Source organism: Leptopilina heterotoma, unplaced genomic scaffold, assembly GCF_015476425.1.
Source record: "Leptopilina heterotoma isolate Lh14 unplaced genomic scaffold, ASM1547642v1 Lhet_212, whole genome shotgun sequence".
NCBI lineage: Eukaryota > Metazoa > Arthropoda > Insecta > Hymenoptera > Figitidae > Leptopilina > Leptopilina heterotoma.
In genome coordinates, this window is record NW_025110930.1 from 1,431,409 (window position 1) to 1,449,544 (window position 18,136).

General features: G+C 28.5%; 2 protein-coding genes across 6 annotated transcripts; one reads left to right on the top strand and one right to left on the bottom strand.

The window, feature by feature from the left end:
- Window positions 1-267: 267 nt before the first annotated feature.
- LOC122501639 (cullin-3) lies at window positions 268-7,104 on the bottom strand. Of its 2 annotated transcripts, XM_043611255.1 has the most exons (14): window positions 6,521-7,104; window positions 5,047-5,430; window positions 4,760-4,963; window positions 4,415-4,594; window positions 3,941-4,315; window positions 3,683-3,853; window positions 2,950-3,057; window positions 2,689-2,866; window positions 2,383-2,609; window positions 2,075-2,244; window positions 1,859-1,997; window positions 1,662-1,789; window positions 1,521-1,575; window positions 268-1,024 (listed from the first exon to the last, which is right to left on the bottom strand). In XM_043611255.1, exons 1-13 carry the CDS (start codon window positions 6,581-6,583, stop codon window positions 1,551-1,553), a joined length of 2,352 nt encoding a protein of 783 aa, XP_043467190.1. In that variant the 5' UTR covers window positions 6,584-7,104; the 3' UTR covers window positions 268-1,024; window positions 1,521-1,550. The 2 variants fall into 2 exon arrangements, with proteins under 2 accessions (XP_043467190.1, XP_043467188.1); XM_043611253.1 differs by having other exon boundaries at window positions 268-1,575.
- A 523-nt stretch (window positions 7,105-7,627) lies between these two features.
- LOC122501669 (glycerol-3-phosphate dehydrogenase, mitochondrial) lies at window positions 7,628-18,034 on the top strand. 4 transcript variants are annotated; one of them, XM_043611311.1, is made up of 13 exons: window positions 7,628-7,935; window positions 9,861-9,981; window positions 10,445-10,598; window positions 10,666-10,888; window positions 11,087-11,250; window positions 11,336-11,448; window positions 11,547-11,740; window positions 11,817-12,205; window positions 14,892-15,142; window positions 15,237-15,584; window positions 15,795-15,893; window positions 15,949-16,050; window positions 16,987-18,034. In XM_043611311.1, exons 2-13 carry the CDS (start codon window positions 9,895-9,897, stop codon window positions 17,119-17,121), a joined length of 2,259 nt encoding a protein of 752 aa, XP_043467246.1. In that variant the 5' UTR covers window positions 7,628-7,935; window positions 9,861-9,894; the 3' UTR covers window positions 17,122-18,034. The 4 variants fall into 4 exon arrangements, with proteins under 4 accessions (XP_043467246.1, XP_043467243.1, XP_043467245.1 ...); XM_043611308.1 differs by lacking the exon at window positions 15,795-15,893; XM_043611310.1 differs by lacking the exon at window positions 15,949-16,050 and having other exon boundaries at window positions 7,629-7,935.
- Window positions 18,035-18,136: the final 102 nt, after the last annotated feature.

Below are 18,136 nucleotides of genomic sequence, written 5' to 3' on the forward strand. Positions count from 1 at the left end.
TTCTTAAAACCAGAAATAAAGTTAATTAAACGAATATTTGAGAGTAATTATTTTAACGATTTTAACAATGACACTATTGAGCTTTTTTTTGTTTCACACTGCCTTTTTCAAAAAAAAACTTCTAGGTTAGATAACTTAGATAAATAAGATAATTTCACAGATGCGTTTATAAAGTAATTTAAGAAAAAGATGTTGTGTCAGAAAATTGATAACCGAGAAAGTTTGACCTTAACTAATTTAGATATAGGGATTTCAATACAAATCCACTTTTTTTTTATTATGATAAGTTTATTATTTCAAACTATATATATATAGTTTCAAAAATGTAACTTAAATCTATTTCTATTGAATTTTCAAATAATTGGCTATAATAGGTAAACCTTTCTATATTTATACACCTTACTCGCGAACACTACACAATATATCAATTTTAATATTAATTTTTCTTATTTGGCAGTCGTAATATATCAATAAATAACATATTTACCGATGCATTTCGAGATTTAAATAGTTCTTGATAGTCTGTAAGTCAACACGTATAAATTTGACATGTTTCATTTTACACCACACTGTTTCGAATAAACTATATAATATATAATAAATTATGATATACGAAAAAAATGAAAATTTTCCAACTGGCTATCAATAACTGACTATTGATTTTATGATCGAAGAAACAGATTTGATGCTGCTGACGTTTTATATATTTTTTATCAATTAATTTATTTTCTAATACTCTTCGTTTATCTTACAACATCCATCTTTAGCTCAATTTTCTTCGAGTTATGGATTATGAACATCCAGAATTATTTTATATACTTTTTTTTGCAATTTAAAATTCATAGTAGTAAAAATAAAAAAAGCGAACAAGAAGAAAATTTTAAAAGACGATGCATACAAAGTGTATTACTGGTGACATATTTTGAATTGAATTTTATAAATAATTTTTTTTTTGACAACAATTTTTAAATTAAAATTACGTACGATGTAAATCAGGGTTATTTCAGTCCAAACTTGGTAGTTTCTGAAAGAACATAATGTTTTACTTCTTTTCAATAGTGAATTGAAAATTGCAAGCTTCAACAGAGTTGTTTAAAAAATTGAGCTAAGCTAAAAGCCATAATAGACAAATCTGATTTCAGTTAAATAATACTGTAAAAGAATGATGAAATTTTGAATTCAAATATTATAAAAAAGGACGAGAATAATTGTTCCTAATATTAATAATATTGTAAAAAACGATATGATTTCAAGTCGATTTGAATTTTAAGTCTAGATTATTGAAAATAATTATGAGTCCAGAAGTAAATCAAAAAATCAATCTTTTAAAAAGAGAAAACAAATGCAAATATTAATTTTTGCAATAATCTACTCTTTTCTTTTCTTGGGAATAATATAGTTACATGAGTATCCTTAAATCCTTTGAGTGAAAGTGAACAATCACCAGAGATCAATAAAGTTCTATAATTGGAAATGCAAATACCAAAAAATGTGGGGCGCATTGTTTTTAGAACACTTACACGTTTGTAAGAATCCGTTGATTAAAGCGATTAAGCGACGTACGTGTAAATTTTTCTGCAAGAAAACAAAAACAAAATTTAATATTAATTAATTAATTAATTACTAAAAGTTAAATATTCTTCATATTTTTAGTAAATTACCTGTCTTCTTGCGTTCGAGCAAGGTATTCTCGTTCAATCAGACCTTCGATACGTTTCTTTATAATGACCGGTGACGGTAAAAATCGGGATCGTAACTGTTGTGTTACTTCGGTTACCAAAATGTTGTGCTGAAAAAAAATTTCATTTCTCACTCTTGAGGTAAATAGGTTAAAGAGAAATCTCTGAAATATACTTACCGCCATACGTTTCCTCGCTTTCATAATTCTCACGATGGCAGCTTCTATTTCGTGCTTTCTGTCCTCGTCAACTTTATTTCTCGTTTCCTTGCGTTCTGGTTCACATTCTCCTTTAGCCGCTACTGTCTGGATTTTTACTCTATAATAAATTTATTATTAATTGAAAGAATACTAAAATACCTAATGTTTTAATCTTAACAAGTTTCAGAACTATACCTGTGTAATTTACTTGTAAAACTATCATTGACAACAAATTGATGAGTTGGTTCAATATCCTTGGTTCGTGGATATTTTAACAAAACCCGTTGAGTTGCTTTTCCCATTGCGAGAGACTGGAGCGCTCGTACGAGATCTCTTTCCGGAATATCAGTTTCACTTTGAATTTCCTAAGAGAACGAATAGTTCATAAATAATATAATAGTAACTAAAACTACTAAAAGTTAAAAAAAAATTAAATAGAAAAAAAAATAAGAATAAAAATATTCAATTTAGATATGTAAATTTAAAAATATTGACGAGCGAACCTCGTAAGTTAGCTTTTCTCTGTTATTGAAAAGCATCAGAACACACATTTGATAAGTTGAAACTTGAATAATATGCTTTCTTAATCCTCCATTTCCACTAGGTTTCGGACTCAATAGATTATTCGTATTGCTTCCACTATTCACAGAAGAAGACGATGTGGGTGCATCAACTCCACCCGTTTCTTCTCTTTGTTGTCCGTAAAAAATGGCATTTAGATCAGCAGAACCTATAAAGGAAAAAGACAAAATTAATTTTCGAGAATTTGTTTTTTGTTGAAATTATTATTGTCAATGGACATAGTTTACCTAGTTGAGGTTGTAAAGTTAACTGACGCCCACTATGTTTAGCTAGATAAAAACGACGAAAAGCGTCAAAGGCATCTCTTGGCGCTTGAGGAATGCTACATTTTGGAGTAGCCGAATGTGTTGGCCAAAAGCCAGTAGTTAAAACGCGGACACTTAAATCTACACCATGTAAATTTGTCTGAAAAATAATAATAATAAATTTACAAATATTTGAATAAAAAACGAATCGAAAACTTGTAGGTAAACTAAAAAACAACTTACTCCAGATGTATTGACGTGCTCCTTGAATTCATCCATAATAGTGTTACTCAGTGTAATATCTTTGAACATGCCTTCCAATTTGGATGTGAACTGACATCCGCATTCAGTCTAAACAAACAGAAAACTTGTTATTAAAACTTAAAAATTAATTAATTAATTAACTTCAGCGAAGTCCTGCAATAGCTGTGCTACAAGTCGCAAAGTCACATATTTTGATTTTAAAGAAAAGTGCAAGCTTCACTAAACCATGCCAATTTCGGATGACCGTGCTACTAATGTCAGCTATCGCATGGCACTCGCAATCGCAGACCATCCTTAAATTATTAGATATCCCAATGAAATTTAAAATTACAAAATTAACAGAAATTTAACAAGATCTCATCTCTAACTTAATTAAGAATTTAGTATTTAATGGGAATCAAAAACTAGAATTTGAAAAGAAGTCGTTTTCAGCATGGTTTAAAGAGCATACACTTACTTTGCAATGAATCTGATATAGAAGAAATGGGTCAGGAGAAGGATATTTTTTCCAGGATGAAAGTCAAATAGGAATGATAGACTCTGAAGAATCATCGAGAGGTTCAACTTGGAGATTTTTTTCATATCAAGGAAAAGATCCACTTTGATTTTAAAAGCCCATGTTTCTGTCAGAACTAGATTTTTATCAAATTTTGTCTGGCAATACCCCGTATAAGAACTATTACATAACGAATATTTTTAATACAATACAAACCTTCAGTTTAGATATCATATTCTTTTCACTGTCATCGGACACAGATTTGTTGAGTAAAAGTCTCTTGGCTAGATGTTGTTTATAATATCTTTCAAATACATCTTTCTCTTGCAAGAATCTAAACAAAACCATTGTTTTGTCGAGAATACCTTCAATTTCTTGTTCTGTCATCTGCAATATAGAAAAGTATTTTTAATCCATATTATTAATTTTTTAATTCGTTTATTAAAAAAATAGTTTCTATTATTAAAGACTTACGCCTTTGACGCCTTTCTTTAATTTATCATCAATGAAAAGCGAAAGATATTCTGGACTTTTAGGATTTAAATTTAAAAAGTGTTCAAAATCGGCCGCAATCATGTGTTTAAAGAGCTTGTCGTTGTTGAAAGAATAGTGGAGGAAATGTTCGAATCCATCCTTTAGAGTGAGCAAATTTTGCACAAACGAAACCGCATTGGTCGACGACTCTTGATCTTCTTGGACCAAAGTTCGACCGCGTTCTCGAAGAAATTGAGAAACACAATCGCAAACTGTCCGCAATCCATCGGTAACTCGAGAAAATAGTTTATACATACTGTTGAGATCCTCAATCTTTTGATTTTGTAGCATGTGAATTACACCACTATTTTCCATCTACAAAAATTTTTCCATAAAAATTAAAGTATTTACTTTTTGAATTTTACATTTTCTATCATTTAATAAAATAATGGAAAAAATGTAATTCTTAATTACCTCTACGATTGTTTTCATGTGAATTTTAATGAGTTCGTCCTCCACAACTTCAACTATTCGAGGCTCAGTTGATTCGTCTAAATAATGTTTAGCTCTGTCTGATTCCTCACTTATTCTCGCTTCGACTTTCTTTATATACACTGATGCACTATTCTCAGCTAAGAACTTTTGCGATTCCATCTAGAAAAATAAACAGACATTGACAATCTGAAAATATACATTGACATTTAAGAATTAAAATCAAAACTTCATATTGCTTCCTCCTGGAGGAAGGATTCTTTCTTAATTGTAGTAGAATATTAGAAATTAAAATACTAATGCAAATTTATAGAAGAAAATGTTTACTCGATAAAAATCTATGCTTTGCTGCAAAAAGGGTCTTTCAAAATCTTCTTCGTAGACTACACGATTATTGATGCCAAGGACCATTAACATTTGACAAGCATTTTTTATTGCTATACGATCAACGACTTCTCCTCTACGTTCTCGAGCCACCATATCCAGTAAGGTCTCTCGCAAATGGTCTCTGACACATCCATATCGTACAACCTGGAAAATATTTCAAATTTCAATTTATAAGAAACCAAAAATTACATTATTTTAAATATTAAAATTATATTAAAGAAAATTACCTGGTCACGAAATATAATGAGACCTAAATTGTAAACATTGTCAACACTATTTTGTTGTACATAAACGCGATCCATATACATTAAAATGTCTCGAATCATAACCATGGATGTTTGATGATCATTCCAAGCTTGATTTAATGTCTGCAGAAAATTGTTGTGAAGCGATTTAAGAACATCTTCTCGTACTTTATTCTCCAAATGTTGTGTTACGACTTCCTTCAAACCAGTGTAAAGTCGTTCGCCATATTTATGAAGAACCATTGTATAAGCATTACGATAAAGTTCTTCAAAACTGAGTCCAGAGTTGTTCTTCTTCTGTATTTCTTGAATTGCATTTTTCAATAATGCCCAGATATTTTCCACATACTTTTCATCCATAGTAGTCTATAAAAAATACACTTTGTATAATTTAACTAAAATTAAAACATAAAAAAGAAAACAAATATTTTTATTTATTAATATATTATTTAAAGACTTATTTAATTTTGCAAAAAATAGAATAACATTTATAACCCTTACAAGGGTTTCGGTGATCATTAAAGGATTTGTATTGCCAATTCGATTTAAACCTGCAGAGGTAGTTAATTCAAATCTATTTCCAGATGTACTTGGAAAATCAGATACAATAAATTGACGGGATTCCATAACTAATTTTCTTACATGAGGACTCCAGAAATTAATATAAGTAAAATTTTTAATGTTTTTGCGATAGTCAGAGAAAGTTTCTTGACAGATGACGTAATTTATGTTTTATTTTTTTACAGTACCAGAAACTACGACACGTAGTTATGGAAAAAAAATAAAAGTTTTCCATAAATATAATTTCGATAACAATTTAAGAATAAATTGTTACTATTGTTGTTTGAGATATTTTTAACATTAAATTTTGTAAAAATTTTTATAAAAGTAAGAAAAAAATGGTTAAAACTGTTGTTAAAAAATTGAATTTCTTATGTTTCTTTTGGAACATAATTTTTAGTTGCTATACCAACGAAAGTTTTTTAATAACAAAGTGTCATTAAATTTTTTCATTTTTCAATGAAGATGTAAAAATAACTTTTCTCTTAAATTACTTTAACCGAAGGTGTAATTATAATGAAATATAATACAATATAGCAATAAAAATGGTTAAAAATGTAATTATGTTTAATATTGTACTGTAAAATAATAAAATGATTTGCAATTTTGATTGTCTAAAATTTACGAAACAAAAAATATAGAGATGTTTTTAACGATGTTATTATCTACATTGTTGTAAATAAAAATAAAATTACAAATAACGTTGTGTACAGTTGTTTTATTATTTAGAAAATCATTCAGTTTGCAAAATGATTTCCTAAAACCAACAAAGGGTTTGTATTCTTTGTACAATGTTTTGGACCACTTTTCTGCAAAAAATTTTTGACCGAGAAAATCACTATACACAATGGCAAAATAAAATATTTGATAATGCATAGATAATGAAAACACTTACGGCAAAAGGACGAATTCGCATTTTGCTTTCCTTTTTAGTTGTGCACGCTCCGCTCTTCATCATGTCGATTGTAAATATAATGCAAATTTTCGAAACTACTTCGAAACCAACTCAATGAAAACGTCAACTTGTTTGCACATTGACAACACTTAACCGAGTTGTTGAGAAATAAAATATTTATTTGTTTAATATGGTTTAAGAATAAATGGCCACATTGGTCAAGCAAACACTTTATTGTAACTAGATTAAATGAATATATTCACTCTTGTGTGCATTTATAAAAATATAAACAAAACATTTTGTATGCAGGAGCATAAAGGGCAAAACATGTGAAACTTTATATGTGGATTGAGAATGGGAAAGGGATATAGTGAATCCTGACCGAAATCAGAATAAACACTTTTCGGGGAATATTATCATGGGTCTTTTCGCTTCACGTATTTCTGGTTCCGCAATTTATTAATCACTAATTTAACAATAGTTTCAACATATTGAAGAAAACTAAAATCTCAAGAAACTGTTTTTCAGATTATAATATCGAACACGAAACAAAATATTCAAGTGAGATTCGCAGTTCATGCAGGGTTGGGAAAGTAAATTAGACAAATTTCACACACACTCAGTTTTTTACATTATTTTACCGAGTTTGTCAAAACTCAAAGCCAATCAAATTTTTTGCTTGATTAAAATATTAAAGGAACGTATGTTTTTATTATTAAGATTCGATCACATCTTCGCAGGTCGCTTGAGATAAAAAATGATAAAGATATATTTAAGAACTTTACTATCTAACGAGAGTTTACGATTTGGCCTAATAAAGTCTAAGGGTTCGGTCACACGACTATCGGAAAACCCATTCTCATCTTTCTCTCTTTCTCTCTCACGACATTGACATAAGTTTATCTCACTCTACATTTTCGTTTTTGGAAAAAGTAAGAAAATGTAGAATGAGACAAACTTATGACACTTTCATGCGAGAGAGAAAGACAAATATTGTGATTTCCAGTGTGGTCGGCCCTTTATTGCAAAAAAGGCAGGTGAAACTTTGAAATAACAGAGGTTTTGCTGTTTTCGTATCTATGTCATTTGTATAATTTATGATTATTAACTCCAAAGCAGAACTAATCTAATTTAATTTTTCGACAGAAACACTTCGGAGTCAAATCCGTCGAAATTTAGCACCAGGTAGCTATAACAGATATTGTGTTGTATCTAGTATTAAATTTTACTTTAATGTTAAAATCTATTAATGAAATATAAGTTAATTAAATTTACAATTACATATTCTAGTCATTTTTCTGACAAGCTACCTGGTCGCACGCGTGTTCCCATCAACTAAATGTTTTGCTTGTATGTAATGACTTGTACTTGGTTAATATTACAGTGAAGTCGAATTTTGAAGAATTCATGTTACTGTAAGTTTACATTTAATAAATATTAATAACCGTATTAATACAAATTATAAATGTTTGCATACATACAACACACAGAATTTGAAAAGTTGAAAATTTCATAATACACCTTGCAGAAAATTTCAATTGTTTAATTAAACTGAAAATTGTGTCATCCTCAACAATCGAATGCGAATAGTATTAGGTATATAAAGTTTCTTTACTGTACATTAAATTTTTTTCAATATTTCAACTTTTTATTAAATTTATTCTACATTTTTGCAATAATTAGCAATAATTCTAAAAATATTTATAGTTAACAATTTTTAAAAAAATTTCTTTTCAAGATCGTTTTTTAAACAATTAAAGTAAAATTCAAATTTTGCATACTGTAATTAAATATTAGTGAAATAATGAATTAAAAATATTATTTTCGTTTTAAATATTTGTTCCTACAAGAATACTTTACAAGTTTTACAATTAGACATTGATATCAAGGTGTTCATTGAGTAATGTGTGTTACATCAGTTAATAATTTGATTGATAAACGAGTGTTTATGTAGTTATGAAACTATACGTAATGATTTAGATAAAAATGAAATTCAACTCTTCTTTCATATGCTATTTTACAAAAGTCACATGTCTATTCTCAAAATTGGCCATTTTTAACAAAAATGACTTCTATATGTGACATTCAGAAACCCTTGGCACGGAGAACTAAATTCTATTTTAATTCAAGATTGCAACATAAGGTCAGTTTTGTCTTTGAACAAATCATGAGAGAGTTTTTGTTTTTTCTTTAAAAGAAAGAACGTAAGAAATTAAGTAATTTTTTTTTAGTGAATCATGATTATTATCTAGATTCTTAGTAGAATGACGTCAATAAATTCCCTACTCCTTTAATATCAATTTATTTGCTATAAAAATTATCTAAACACTCAATAAGGAAGTTTAATTATAAAAATGCATTTCTGCGTTTTTATATCTTATCTCTTTGACAAAAACTTCTAGCTGGGGTCACTGTGATTATGCAGTTACATAATTCCACGTGGTTAGAGGACCTATCAAGGTCTACAAAATGATGCTGCATTGTAATATTTATTACTTTGCACTCTATCCGTTACCTATATGCCTTGAATCGATTTACACTTCTATGAGAAAATTTTCTTCTAAATTGTTAGATTTTACAAAAATTTTTAGATATTTTAGAAAAAATTTCTATAATTGTTTGTCTTTAATTGATTTCTAATGAGGTGACTCATCATTTGAAAGCATTTACTTTTAAATTAGTTTTCCAAAATTTACCCATAAATATGATTCATTAATAAAAAATTTATGTTGAGTACTTGCTTCTAATCATATTTTGGATGAAAGTCAAATATTCAACTCTTAACGTTCTGCGTATTTGGCATGTCAACTGAAATTTTATTGTCTAGTTTTATCATTGTTGTACGCAACCACTTTGTTTGTATTTTTTTTAATTTAACTATGTCAAGAACATAATTATAACAATCATTTTGAGGTACTTTTTTGAAAAAATTTTGTTTAGTTTAATGTCAGGTTATTTGTTATTTATTAAAAGAGTATTATTCCCTTAGTGTTAGTAAGCTGATAATTTTTGTACTGTAAGTTTTCGAAATAGTTTTTTTTTTCTTTTTTTAAAAAAATACATTATCAAACCAGTTAAATGCTGACAAGTGACAACCGAATGACGTTCACTCACATGCTATGTTTAATCTGTATATGTTAACTGAAAGATAAATTACATCTTGATTTCAAAGTAAAAAATAATTTATTCCAAATAGAATTAATTTTTTAGTCATAGAAGACGAATGTAATAATTATTTTGTTCTTAAAATTCTAATATTTAGCAAAATAAATTATTACTTTCTTGAGTGATTGAAATGTAAAAAAATATTTTGTTAATTAAAATAAATTATTTGTTACAGATTCGTGTAAGTGTTTCGTACATTGACATTAGGAATGGCTTCTTTAAGATTATTGGCAGCTAGTGCAAGTGCTGTGGGGGCAGGTGTTCTTACTAATTATTACTTCACAAACGACAATACAGTAAGTAGATTGTTAATTTTGTAATAGAAGAATTTAAATAGTATGCAATTAAATAGTCATAGAAATATACAATTTTGTTAACCAATAACAAAACAATGAAATAATAAAATTCTGTAGCAAGTATTTCTTTCAAGGATGTTTATTACATAAGTTCTATAAAGAAGAGAATATTAAAATAATTCTTCCAAAAATAATTATTCAACAATTGTCTTGTTTAACGAAAGTAGAAAAATACTGTATATATTTATAGTTGCTTTAATCAAGGTAGCCGATTCTGTAGCTCTAATAATAGTGACTCTAATTATAGCAGACTCATACAAATTAAGGTATTACAGACGACCTAATGACACACTCAACTTCTTTCACTAAAAATTCGACTCTAGAAAGTAAAATTTGAAAAAATATCAAATAACATTTTTATTTTCATAAAACGGGGAAGTACAATATTCTCTTGTATTTTTAGGTTCATGCGGAGAAACTCTCGAAACCGGTAAAACGACCTCTTCCTTCAAGAGAAGAACAATTGAAAGCTCTTAAATCCGGAGAGCAATATGACGTTATTATAATTGGAGGAGGTGCAACAGGTGCAGGATGTGCTCTCGATGCGTGCACTCGAGGTAATTGTTTCAAACCCGAATATGTAGAAATTAAAAAATAAATTTATTAATTTTGCATTATTTTTAGGTTTAAAAACAGCTCTGATCGAAGCCGATGACTTCGCATCAGGAACTTCGTCTCGTAGTACGAAATTAATTCATGGCGGAGTACGATATTTACAAAAAGCTATTATGCAATTCGACATAGAACAATATAAAATGGTGAAGGAAGCTCTTCACGAAAGAGCACAAATGCTCCATAGTGCTCCTCATCTTGCACATCCTTTACCAATCATGTTACCAGTCTACACGTACGTATAGGTACTAATTACAATGCAAGTAAAAAACAGGTTTCTATGATTCCCTCACTTGTTGAGATTGTAAATATTTTTTCAAATCTTGTCAAAGTTTATTTTTATTCTACGAATTTCAGTTAGAATAAATTGAATAATAATGGACAAGCTGAAATGAAAATATGGAATAATTGAATAAAAGGAATTTTTTGACAGGTGGTGGCAGATACCATATTATTGGTTCGGTATTAAAATGTACGATCTAGTAGCTGGCAGCAAAACTGTCAAATCTTCGTATTATTTAAGTAAACAAAATGCTCTGGAATTATTTCCAATGTTGAAAGGAGATAAACTCACTGGAGCGATTGTATATTACGATGGTAAGCGATATTTGTATAATGTAACAATTTTGTAGATTACTTTGTAATGATTTCTAATTGTTTAAACTTAAATTGAATGATTCAGGTCAACAAGACGATGCCAGAATGAATCTCGCAGTAGCTCTTACAGCATCACGACTCGGTGCTACAGTAGTTAATCATGTTAATGTTCTAAATCTCTATAAGGGTTTAGATCGAGTAAGTAACTTGTACATTAATGAAACAAACAAATAATTTTCTTACGAACAAAAATTTCATTACGATATGAAAATTACAACATAAATATTTATTTATAGGATGGAAAAAGAGTTCTCAATGGTGTTCGAGTAAAAGATGAAATAACTGGCGAAGAATTCGACGTTAAAGCAAAGGCAATAATTAATGCAACTGGTCCCTTCACTGATAGTATTCGCAAAATGGACGACGCAAGTATACCTGAAATTTGTTGTCCATCTTCTGGCGTCCACATTGTCCTACCTGGTTATTACAGGTGATTACATTTTCAATCACAGACAAATTTAAAATTTAAAACGTTCAAAATAATCAAAAATTTATTTATATCACAGCCCGGACCAAATGGGTTTGCTGGATCCAGCAACTAGCGACGGAAGAGTAATTTTCTTCCTACCCTGGCAAAAGCAGACAATTGCAGGAACGACGGACCTCCCCTGTCAAATAACTCATAATCCAAAACCAACAGAGGATGAGATTATGTTTATTCTTCAAGAGGTGAAAAACTACTTAAATCCAGACGTGGAGGTACGTCGCGGTGACGTACTCTCTGCTTGGAGTGGAATTCGGCCTCTTGTTTCTGATCCAAACAAACCCAACACTCAGTCCCTGGCTCGAAATCACATTGTTCACGTGAGTCCAACAAATCTTGTGACGATCGCTGGTGGAAAATGGACCACTTACAGAGCAATGGCCCAAGAAACAATTGACGCAGCAATCAAAGGTTTTTATTTTATTATCAACCAGCAACAATTCTGATTTCTCGCTCATTTTTTAAAATAAAATTAGCAATTTTACTAATTGTAATTTTTTAAAAAGTTTCGTAAAATTTATCGAAAGAATTATATTATATGAAATTGTAATAGAATTCCTCAAAAGAATTTAATATTTTACTTAAGTTTTAATAAAATTACTAGCAAAAATTCCATTTTTTCAAAAATGTTTTAATCATTTTAATCAAAACTAGTTTTGACTAGTTAAAAGTAGAAATAAAGAGCAAAATTAAGTAAAAACCAGTATTGCCTAAACCGTTTTGGTCAATTCTAGTTTTGACTGGTCAAAACTAGTTTTGACGAAACGGCAATATCAAAACTAGTTTTGACTATAGACAATACTAGTATTGACTGATTTCGGGTTTTGATGGTAACATATACAGGGTGTCCAGCTACCTTGAAAACCTTAAAAACCTTGAAAAGTACTTGAAAAGTACTTGAATTTTTTTTGCTCCTTGAAAACCTTGAAAACATCTTGGATTTTATGACAAAACCTTGAAAAATTAAAATTCTTAAAAATGAGATTTATTTCCTTGATGTTTTAAGATGAATTCTCTTCAATATATTTCAATTATCTTTATAAATATAAAAATTCTTCGCCGAAATTCAAAATACAATTATTTTCATAAATAACAATATTCACCACAAGAATTCAATTATTTTCAAAATTAATAAAATTCTTTGCAGAGATTCAATTACTTTCAAAAAATCTTAAAAAATTGTCGTCAACATTTTAATTATCTTTATAAATAAATTGCAAATTTTTTTGATAAAATTCAATTATTTTCAGTAATTTTAATAAAATTCATTATAAAATTCAATTAATTTCATAAATATCAATATTCATCACAAGAATTTAATTATTTTCAAAGTTAATAAAATTCTTTGCAGAAATTCAATTACTTTCAAAAAGTCATAAAAAATTATCGTCAACATTTCAATTATCTTTATAAATGAATAGCAAATTTTTTCAATAAAATTCAATTATTTTCGTAAATAATTATAGTATTCATCACAAGAATTCAAATATTTTCAAAAATTTTAATAAAAATTATGGCAAAATTTCAATTATTTTCAAAAAAATTAGTAGAAATAATTATTTATTAGAAAAATTTGCTAATTCAAAAGCAAAAAGTCAGTCACTAAATCAAATTAGTAATCATTTTTACTAATTCAAATTTAGACAGTAAGTAAAATTTTACTTGAAATACAATATTATACTCAATTTTAAAAACAAATATTTTGCAAATTTGTACCCTAAAAATGGACTTTGAAAAAAATTATTTTGGACCTTGAAAACTTTGAAAAGTCCTTGAATTTTTTTTAAAGAATCGTTGTGTACTCTGATATATATTTAATTAGTTAGTAAAAGTAATTGATTTATAAAAGAATTTTAATTAAAAACAATAAAAAAATTGAATTTTGAAGAAATTACAAATGATTGCAGAAATTCAATTTTTTCAAAAGTAATAAAATTCTTATCACAAAATTCAATTATGTTCAAAATTTACAAAAAAAAATGTCAACAAAATCCCAATTATTATCATTATAAATAAAAAAATTCTTCAAAATTCAATTATTCTCAAAAATTTTAATAAAATTCTTGTCAAAATTTAAATTATTTTCAAAAATTTTCCTCATTTCAAAGATTTTCAATATCTACTATTTTAATAAAATTACCCAAAAGAATTCAATTATTTAAAAATAATTTTAATAGAAATGTACGCAAACATTTAATTATTTTCATAAATAATAAAAATTTCACAGGAATTCAAATATGTATTTACAAACTATTCTAAAAAATTTTCTTAAAATTAGTGCCAATAATTCAATTATTAAAAAATTTGTTAATAAAATTATTTATAAGAATTAAATTATAAGAAACATTCAATTATTCAATAAATAATTTACTTTTGTATTTAAATAATTTAATTCTCGTAGAATTTTCTAATAAAAATTGATTTGAAAATAAATTTTAGTTTAAATTTTAGATAATAATAGAATATGAAAATAATTTTTAAATTTTGAAAAAGTTACAGTAACAATATTGTTATAATATAAAATAATGATTTAATCACTGGGCCATCTTTAATTGTTATAAAACACAAAGATGTCGATTGTTCCGAGTCGAAGACTCGGAATGATCGTTATCTTTATGTTTTATAACAATATTTTTAAAGTTGATTAATTTCAAAAAGGTTTGAATTTGAATGTTTTGAAGAATTTTAATTTCTACGGAAATTGCTTCGCAATGTTCTGTGCGTTTACAAGCGTCGATTCTTCGATCCGAGCCCTCAATTATTGTTAATTTTACAATTAAAGGGAGCGTTCACAAATGATGTCACGCAATTTTTGGAGATTTTCGAACCCCCCCCCCCCCTGTCACGCAATTTTTGCGATTTCACATGAGAAAAATACATTGTGTCACGTTTAGTAAGACCCCCCCCTTCCCCTAAAAGCGTGACATCATTTGTGAACGTTCCCAAAGATATTCGTAAATAAATTTAACAGAACATTTTTTTTCATAAAAATTTTTTCCTTTATTTTCTAAAAATTCAATTTTATTTTTCAATTTAATTTTTTAGTACATAATCTCTTTCTCTCTATCGTTTGGTAATAAAACTGTTTTTTTTAAAGCTTGCGACTTGGAACCAGTGAGACCGTGTCAAACAGACGGAATGCTTTTGGAAGGAGCTCACGGATGGACTCCAACGATGTATATTCGATTGGTACAAGATTTCGGATTAGAATGTGAAGTTGCTGAGCACTTGGCTAAAAGTTATGGAGACCGTGCCTTCGCAGTAGCAAAAATGGCTTCATTGACTGGCAAACGTTGGCCTATTATTGGCAAGAAAATTCATCCAGAGTTCCCTTACATCGACGCCGAGGTTTGTATTTTAATTCCAAAATTTCCTTCATCTTTTTTTGTATTCATTTAATAATTTTAAAGTCAAAATTGATGAATTTGAAACGAAATTCCAGATTCGATACGGATGTCGAGAATATGCAAGAACTGCAATTGACATGATTGCTCGTCGTTTGCGGCTCGCTTTTCTGAACGTGCAAGCAGCTCAGGAAGCTCTTCCTGGAATTATCGACATTATGGCCGAGGAATTACACTGGTCGGCTGATGAGAAAAAGAAGCAGCAAAAGGAAGCTAGCGATTTTCTCGCTAACGAAATGGGTCAAGTCGTCAATCGTGCTTCTCGCGATAAGATTCCTATTAATCTCACCAAAGATGAAATTCAATTATACATTAAGCGTTTCCAGATCATCGACAAGGATCGCAAAGGATATGTTTCCATCAACGATATTAGACGAGGTCTTAAGGTACGAGAAATTTCAAAAAGCCTTGATAATACACTCTTATTTGAAAATAAGTATTTTCTTTTTTGAAAATTAGAAATATTTCGAGAGATGACTTCCTTATGCTGAAGTTCTTAATGATAAAATTTACAGGACTATCGTTGCAGTATTTATAAATCTTTTATACTTACAGATAGAATGTATTTAATGAAATATTATCTCACATAAATTTAGGCACTCGGTATAAAGTTGAACGAAGCTGAAATGCACAACCTACTCAGCGAAATCGATCTCTCATACAATGGCCAAATGGAACTTCAAGATTATCTACAGGTAATATGATATTTCTATAAAGTTAATGAATCGGTCTTTTTTTTGCATTGCGCAGCTCTTTGGAGACAAGGACGTACCGGGTGAGGAACTTCATGAAATCCTCCGCGAAATCGACACAAATATGAACGGTCAAGTCGAGCTGGACGAATATCTTCAGGTCTGTCAATGTTGATAAACGGCTTTAGCGGATTTCTTTTCCTCGATCGTAACGTCCACCTCAAACTGGACTCAAGATCGAATCTTGATCGTATCCTGTTAATCCTTTTCAGTTTACACTGTGCACTAATTTCTCCGAGTTCGTCTCGAAAATTTATATGATCGTCTTACTAAGCCACAGACTATTTTTCAAATATTTTTATTCATTTTTGAATAGAAAAACTTTGCGCTGTAAGAAGCATGCGCTTAACAATGTTTGTAAATAGTCAATAATTTCGAAAAATTTCGAGTTTCGATTGCTCAACAAATTTTCAGAATTTTGTTTTTGGAGAATTTTAATCAAAATTTCATTCAGTATTGAAATTATTAAATTGCGAAGCTCTTAATTTTCACTATAACTCGGAAATTCTTTTATGGTTTCGAATTTATATTTGCATAAAAAAATTTCTAAAATACGCAATTTTGCTTAGCTTTTATCACTTCTTCTACTTCTGGAAAGAAATGTCAGGTTTCGCTTTAATACGAAGCATATTATATTCTTTTTTCTGAAAATTATTTCAATTAATTCAATTTTCAATTGAATGGGAAATGATAAATTTGACGATTTGGCATGCTTTTTTTTAATTTCATGTTGTCTATTTCGCATGTTTTGTAATGTTTTAGATTTTATGATTTCAAAGACTAGATTTAATGCTTAAAACGTAGTCAAATTAGACACAAGGAAGATCTATTGATGATTTAGTATTTCGTTTTATTTTTAATTTTTTGTTCATAGAGTTTGCTATGAACTTAAATTATTAGTTGTCATTTTTCTGAAAAAAGAAATTAATTACTAAACTAAATAACAATGTTTGAGGATTTTTAGATTAATGTAAATTGCACGAGTATTGGAGAAATTGTTCAAATGAGTTTTAATTAAATCTTCGTTTTTATTCAGATGATGTCTGCAATCAAGTCGGGACACGTTGCATATTCGAGATTTGCGAGAATGGCAGAGATGGAGGAGGCACAACACGAGAAAGATGCTCTCAAGAAGAAGATCAGCGTGGAGAGATCTGGAGGTGGCCTTTAAAGAGTCACCACAAGAAACTAATCGTTCGCACATCCTTTTAGTATCATAATAAACTCTCAGTAAATATGTATTATTCACTCACACTCTCTATCACTTCTTTCTTCTGAATTCTTTCTCATTCACTGCACATTATTTATTTTTAGAATTCTAAGTCTATGAATTTTCATCTCTTTGTCGAGCGGTTCTTATATATTTACAAACATATAGCAAAAAAAACTATACCAAATGCGTCACTGATGAAAATACAAATACTGTCAAAAATTAATTATTTAAATTTAATAATTAGTACTACGATTGACTGTTTTGTTTAAAATAATTGTATATTAAATTTATAATTTTCAAAAATAGTTTATTTGTATTTGAAATTGGTGCATCATAGAATTTTATTGAAAATTACGCTTTACAAACCAAAAGCAAAAGTATTATAAGCTTTAAGATTAAATGAGAAATATTTTTTTGATTACATGCATAAGACTGCAAAACAGTAAAACACTCGATCAACATTTTTAGAGAATTGTGCATTATAAAGACATATTGTTATTATATCGTTTATTTTAGAGAAAGCTTTTCGAAAATCTTTTACAATTTATTGATAGGCATGAATATTTAGGAAAATTTACTCAATATTGTAAAGTTCAATATGTATATAAATTTATTATTTTTTAATAATAACAATAAGTTATATCCGTCATATTGTGAGATCGCACGTGCCTGTATATTTTTTTCTGTAATTTATTTTGCCCGTTAATCTATTTTTGTCATCACTTCATACATTCTCATCTCATACATGAATATATGATCAATATTTAGCCCTATTGCTATAATAAAAATTCATACTGTTCGAACGACAATTTTTTGATTCGCTGGACGACAAGCAATAATTACGAAATATACGATATAAAAACTCTCCTAATTCAATTTGGCATTAATTCTTATATCCCTTTCTGTAAACATTGTCTAATTGTCTTTTATTTAAAAATTTTTAATTGTAAAGTATAGGGAATATGTATAAAGT